Source organism: Chrysochloris asiatica, unplaced genomic scaffold (genome assembly GCF_000296735.1).
Source record: "Chrysochloris asiatica unplaced genomic scaffold, ChrAsi1.0 scaffold00014, whole genome shotgun sequence".
Taxonomy (NCBI): Eukaryota; Metazoa; Chordata; class Mammalia; order Afrosoricida; family Chrysochloridae; genus Chrysochloris; species Chrysochloris asiatica.
In genome coordinates, this window is record NW_006408532.1 from 7476047 (window position 1) to 7482534 (window position 6488).

Genomic DNA, 6488 nt, shown 5'->3' on the forward strand with positions numbered 1-6488 from the left:
TGTCTACTCTGTGTGTGGAGGGGGTGGGAATGTTTCTTGCTGTAAGGGTTTGTTCCCTCTTTTGGGTTACTGCATCCACAGGTATAGATCAAGTTCATCAAATTGTCTCAGATCACTCTTTTTTTTTTCCCTCTTCTTTCTTCTCCTGGTTGAGTTCTGATCATCCATTCATCGGAACCAGGTCACGTGGATACCATCTGTAAGTGTGGGTGTTCTTGTGTATATGCCCTTTCTTCCTATCAGCTGGTAGCTTCACTCTCCACTCTAGTCCTCTGTGGCCACACCGCTGACTCTGGGCCCAGGAGTCCCCAGGTCTTCCCACACTGCTGGCCAACCAGGTCCCCATCTGGGTCCACAGAAGCCCACCGAACATTGTAGGGCTTAGCTTGCTGCTTCATTGCTGCTTTTACCTCACTTCCCCCTATCAGCGATGCGTGTGATCACCAATCAGGGCGCGTATTTCCATTGAGTCTTAGTCTTGGAAGGGGGTTTGCATTAAGGGGACCCGACCACTCGCCTTGATGTTTCCTGGACAAGCAATTTGTTTGTTCTTGTAGTAACAGTCCATCTGCCTCTATTGTTCTGTATTTTTCCTGTAGGTCTTTCTTTCAAGAAGTATCTTCTGTTCTTCTAGCCGCTCCAGGCTGGTTTGCTCATCCTTTCAAGTTGGAATTTCCCATCTCTTTAGATCTGGATGTGGTTCAGGCTTCTACCTATAGTCTTACGTATTGCAACGACTCCGCAGGAATCCTCCTTCCCTGGGCTCTTTGTAGCCCCATTTTAGGTATTCCAATCAGTTATAGGCAGAAGATGGACTTACAAGCTTTCTATGGTGATGTTTCTGACCTACCCCCCCCCACACACACATATTTAAGAATAACTACCACTCTGAGTTGTCTAGACCCTTTTAATGTCATACCTTTCAAAGAGGAGTCCTGGTGTGGTGCTGTGTGTTACTGCACTGGATGGCAAAGTTAGTTTGAACTACAAGGTCAGTGGTTCCAGCTGCTCCTTGGAAACTCACAGGGTCGCTGTGAGTCAGAACTGATTCAATAACACTTAACAACAACAACCACCTTTCAAAGCAGTTGCTAGTGATAGTTGAGCACCATCTAGTCTTTCTGGTCTCAGGGTCATGGGTACTTATTTTCATGTGGTCCATTAGTTGCTTGGATTGTTTCCAACAGTCTTCAATTTTCATAATTCTTTTTTCCTCTGGTCAGCGAGAGACAAATACTTGCACTTAACAGGGCTGCTTTTGAAGCTTTTAAGGTTCTATACCAAAGTCGGATGTAAAACATTGTTTTTGTGGACTATGTTATTATGCCAATTGACCATGGTGTTTCCTGAGACTATGGTCCTGAATCCCCAGACCCAGCCATTCATTCTCTCAGAAGTGTTTGGTAATGTCTAAGAAGTTTTCATAGCTGTCCCCCCCATATGCTCCACCACATTCATTTGTATATTTGCAACAAAGACCCATGTACAACTATCCTCTGTCAATTCTATACATATTGTGGGTATATTTCCACTCTTCCTCCTATACCCTTTCAGCCTGAATGTCTATCCATGCATCTTAGGTATCTTTCTTAAAGCAATCCTGCACCCTTATAAAAACTACATTTTCAATATAAGATAAAAAGCTATTTCTACAAAAGTGCAAGATTTTTGCACCTGTTGGCATAACTGTAGTGGCAACTTCACAAATCTCCTTTTCTTTTTTTTTTTTTACAATGGCTCCTATGCTGTATTTCTTTATCTTAGAATGGCAGGCAACTGCAACTGCAGACCTCAATCTATGGTACATAAGAAGTAATTCTACTTTCTCTTGTAATGTCATGACTTTGCTTCTTGGGAACACTTCTAGCATCCCTAGTGGTACTTTGTATGGGTTATGTGGTCTTATTCAAGGTTTATGGTATGAGTAAGCATGATGAAAAATACACAAGAACCCTGAGAGATCACTTTAACGTGGTACACGGTCTACTGGAGAGACAAAACTGCTCATACAGAGATGATTAGCATCAGAGAGAATTTTAAGTGCATACTCATAACACTTGAAATCACCACAACAGCTACAGAGATGGCTACAAAATTCTTACATTAGAACAGCGTATGCTACAGCTTATTTTATGTAGATATTATTTAATACTATATATTTGTTTATTGAAAAAATTCTGGATATCAGTGGACCTATGCGGTCAAACCCACTTTGTTCAAGGGTCAGCTGTGTTCTACAAATGCAATAATACGTAACAATGCACTAATAATAATGCCAAAAGTAGCAATAATGTTACTTTTAGTCATAAAAAGTCATCTCTGATTTGTTATCCTCACTTTGGCTTTGTTGCATTGAATATTTTCTTCCCATATAGATTGCTTGGCTACCAAGTGAAAGATTCTAAAGTAGAACAGCAAGACAACTTTCTAAAACGCATGTCTGGGATGATCCGTCTGTATGCTGCCATTATCCAGCTCCAGTGGCCATATGGAAGTCGACAAGGGGTTGGTAGTGTAGGCTTATTATCAGTAATAAAAAGTTGGTAAGAACCTGGATTCATAACAGTCTTCCAGAGGAGAATCTGTTAGAAATTATCAGTAAGATTAGAAGATGCTATTAGAAGAAAAGTGAGTAAAAAACTGACTGGGTCCCTTAGTTTATCTACTTTATTTCACAAATTGATAAGTAGAGGCTTAGAAAATTGTGACACATAGCTATTAATGACAAATCCATGACTGGGGTTCAGGGATTTGACCTGCCATACCAGTTCTTCTCTCAAGTAATGCTGGTTAGAGGAGTTGAGAAGTTAATGGATTTAGAAACCTGATGAGTAAGGTATAGAAGGTGATTGAATGAATCCAGAGAGTTTTTATTGTTGTTGCTATGGCTCGTGTTCTGTGCTAAGGCACCAAAAATAATCAATAAAATGTATATAAGGGTTAACTGTTGACTTAAGAATCCCCGAGCTTACATGTATTGAAGGAATCCTGTAAAGAATGTATGGGGACTGCTGTATTAGAACATTTAAAAACAGAATTCAATTAGCTAGTGTTGTTTCTGCCCTTTGGCAAGTACAGGATTAGGTGATCTAGTTAGAGTCCATGTCCACTTGGTAGTGACTAGATGATGACATGGGGAGTTTAGATCTCTGAATAAAATGAGATCAAATCATGACCAAGTCTCTCTCCTCCCAGATTCACCCTCATGGCTTAAACCATGGCTGGCGCTGGTTGGCACAGATCTTAAACATGGAGCCTCTGTCAGATGTGACAGCCACGCTACTCTTTGACTTCTTGGAGGTATTTAATGCAGTTATTACATGAAAGAAAACCAGTGGTTGAAAGAGCTATGGGCCACTGGGTGATATGCATGGGTAAATATTACAGAAATAGAGTCATACATTTTTTCCTGAGCCCTAGCTTTCCCTTTTTCTTCCAGCTCTACTTTTCCTTCTCTGTGTGGATGTCTTTTCATTGCAAAGAACAGAAAACTGTGTCGTAGCACAAGTGAAAAGGGGGAATTTGTTTCAGCAGTGGACAAGTGACTCCCAGAATCAAGGATCAGATGTTTAATGGAATCTCATAAAAGCCTGGAACCAGGAACTAGATAGCATGTTACCAGGCATCATGACAGCCCCTCGGGGCCATGTGGACTTTTCTGTCTTTCCTGTCTGAAAGTACCCTTATTCTTGCTCAATAAGCCAACTTTTCAATATTTCTCTGTACATAGAGAAGATGGCCACCTTGGAATGTATCACTCTTAGCCTCACCCAGTTGGCTCGGATCTCCTTGTTCTGATGTCTCATTTGCAGGAGAGAAAATAGGACTAGCCATCTTGAGTCAGTAATCTCCCCTATCAGAAGGCTCTACAGTCCTGTTTGCTTATTGAGGGTCAGTCTTATAGGGTGATGGGTTCTATGCAAAGAAGACATTTCTTAACGAAGAAAGGCATGGAGCACATGTCATAACTAATATGAACCCTGTAGCTTATACTGCCAATAGTTCTAGTCACCTTACTAGCCCTTGATGAAATCATAATTAACAGGGATCCTGAATCATTGAGAACATAAGTAAGTGGTACTATATGTCCTTACTAAGGTTAGGAGGTTTTTCATTACCTTTACAATGGCTTCTGTTCAGTAGGATAAAATAAAAATAAATAATTCAATTTATTTTAAACTTCTGGTTTTCAGAAATACCTGGCCATCTGGCTGGTTGGTTAAATGGAGATATCATATATAGAGGAATGTTTCAGGAAAGTTGGATTTTTTCCATTTAAATCCCTGGGTAAGCTAACTAAATGACATTGTGGCTGAAATTCTTATGTAGAGGTGAAAGGCCAAAGGGCTGATTGTGGATCTTTCCTTTGAGTATGAACTTTCATTTTTTTGTTTTCACAATACCTGTCTTTCCCTGTAGGTGTGTGGCAATGCTCTTATGAAGCAATACCAGGTTCAGTTCTGGAAGATGATACTTCTCATCAAAGAAGACTATTTTCCCAGGTATTAGACTTGTTGAACAGACAACAGTGGGTCCAGTAGGTAAAATTCATGACCTAAGCATCAGATCCCCTTACATGCAGTTATTTACTGTTCTTGACTCAGGTCACAAATACTTCTATTAAGTATAATATTTTCCTGCTCTCATCTTTCTCTTTGATATTTGAAAACTAATTTTGAACTCTAATGACAGTATTTCTTAAATATTGTTGGCTAAACAAACAAGCAAAAACAAATTAGGGAGGTCTTAGATTAAGATACCTGATGTTTTCTGACTCTGCCCTTTTTCTGAGTCCTGGTGTGGCACTGTATCATAAGCACTGGACTGCTAACCATGAGATCAGCAGTTGAAACTCAACCAGCAACTCCTTAGCCACCCTCTCTATATACAGTCACTGTGAATTGGAACAGACTTCATGGCACTTAAAAAATTAACCCTTTTCCCAATTCCTCCCAATAATCTGAACTGAAGTCATGAGTTAAACCAGTTAAGTTCCCTCAGCAAATTTGTTTGAGAAATTGATTTATCAACCAGTTTGCTTGACTTTTGTGAGGCATTTGTCTCTCAATATCCTTCTCTTTCCTTTTCAGTTTGTTTGCATTCAGGTGGTGGGGGGAGGCCTTGGCAAAACTTATTCTACCTGATCACAAAGACCTTGAAAAGAAACAGTGTTCTCTTCTTTGTTTTCTTGTTTGAAAAAAAGGTTGGGACCATTTGGAAAAGCAACAGCATCCTAACTCTAAAAGACGACTCTATCACTCATTTGATATACACCTTCAATCCAGACCAACAATGTGCATAACTCATCTACAAAAGGCAGTTGCAATTCATGTGCCTCTTTTACCTTCTTATAGAATTGAAGCCATCACAAGCTCAGGACAGATGGGTTCCTTCATACGCCTCAAACAGTTCTTGGAGGTAAGATATCATTCCCAAACTGTTGTTATCTGACAAGTCTTAGATCTTTAGACTGATTAGTTCATCCCTTAGTTTTTCTGAGTCCTTTTTTTTGGTCCATAATTCTTCCTTAACCCTTGAACTAAGGCCTGTGCTTTCATCTTCTTCTTACATACTTTTCCTGTTAAGTGGTATAAGCTGAGTTAGAAAATCATTCTCTTTTCTTTTTCCGTGACCAGAAATGTTTGCAGCGCAAGGAGATTCCTCTCCCCAAGGGCTTCCTGACTTCTTCCTTCTGGCGCTCCTGATGTCACCATCATCCACCATCACCATTATGCTGCTCTTTTTACAAAGCAACAATAATAATAAAGCAACAATAATAAAGCAACTGAAGACGGCTGTATTTGGAAGAAGTCATATCAGATTTAGAAAATTGTCAATGCATTTTTGTATACTTGTACCTTGTGATCAGGAGAGATTTTCATGGGTCACAAAATCTAGGTTGCCTCTTGGTAGATTTGATAACTTTTCAAGGGGTTCACATGATAGAGTAAATGGAATTGGCTTTTCTCAGTTATGTGAAACTTACGAAAAATTATAAGAAGAGATGCGTAGCACTTAGTATCATCTTTTAATTTTTTTGTCTCTCGTATCTTTCAGAAAGTAGGTGGTACCTTAACTATTTAATTTTGAGCTGAAGTCTACCACTTTCACTCTGCTCATCACCCCTGTTCAAATTAATTCCCAGGAAGAACAAGGACTCATGTGGTCACCCTTTAAAATATACTTTAATAGTTGAAGCCCAAATCTTTATATGCAAGTTTGGATTATGGTTATTTTGCCTTCCTCAGCTTGTAAAGTGCTTGGATATCCAGAGGAAAAGTGTGATGCAGACACATGAACTATACCCAGATTTCATTAGGGATGGTGGAGTGTCTGATATTAGACTGTTAGCATGTGTTATGTTGAACTGTGAAGCACTGTGTCCTCTTAATTTAGATTTGGTCCCTGGGTACTAGGGATGCATGACCCAGGACAAGTACCTTTTCTCTCTCTTTTTTTTTTTTTCCTCCATTTTACATTAAGATGAG

The 6488-nt window shown here is 39.6% G+C and overlaps 1 protein-coding gene across 1 annotated transcript in view; it reads left to right on the forward strand.

Moving 5' to 3' along the window:
• Positions 1-5705, forward strand: part of GLE1 (GLE1 RNA export mediator) — a 59706-nt gene extending 54001 nt beyond the window's left edge. Inside the window, exons 12-16 of the mRNA XM_006834836.1 lie at positions 2376-2505; positions 3196-3300; positions 4420-4502; positions 5355-5418; positions 5637-5705. Of these exons, the coding sequence (XP_006834899.1) occupies positions 2376-2505; positions 3196-3300; positions 4420-4502; positions 5355-5418; positions 5637-5705 (451 nt within the window). The remainder of the gene's footprint in view (positions 1-2375; positions 2506-3195; positions 3301-4419; positions 4503-5354; positions 5419-5636) is intronic.
• The last annotated feature ends 783 nt before the right edge of the window (positions 5706-6488 follow it).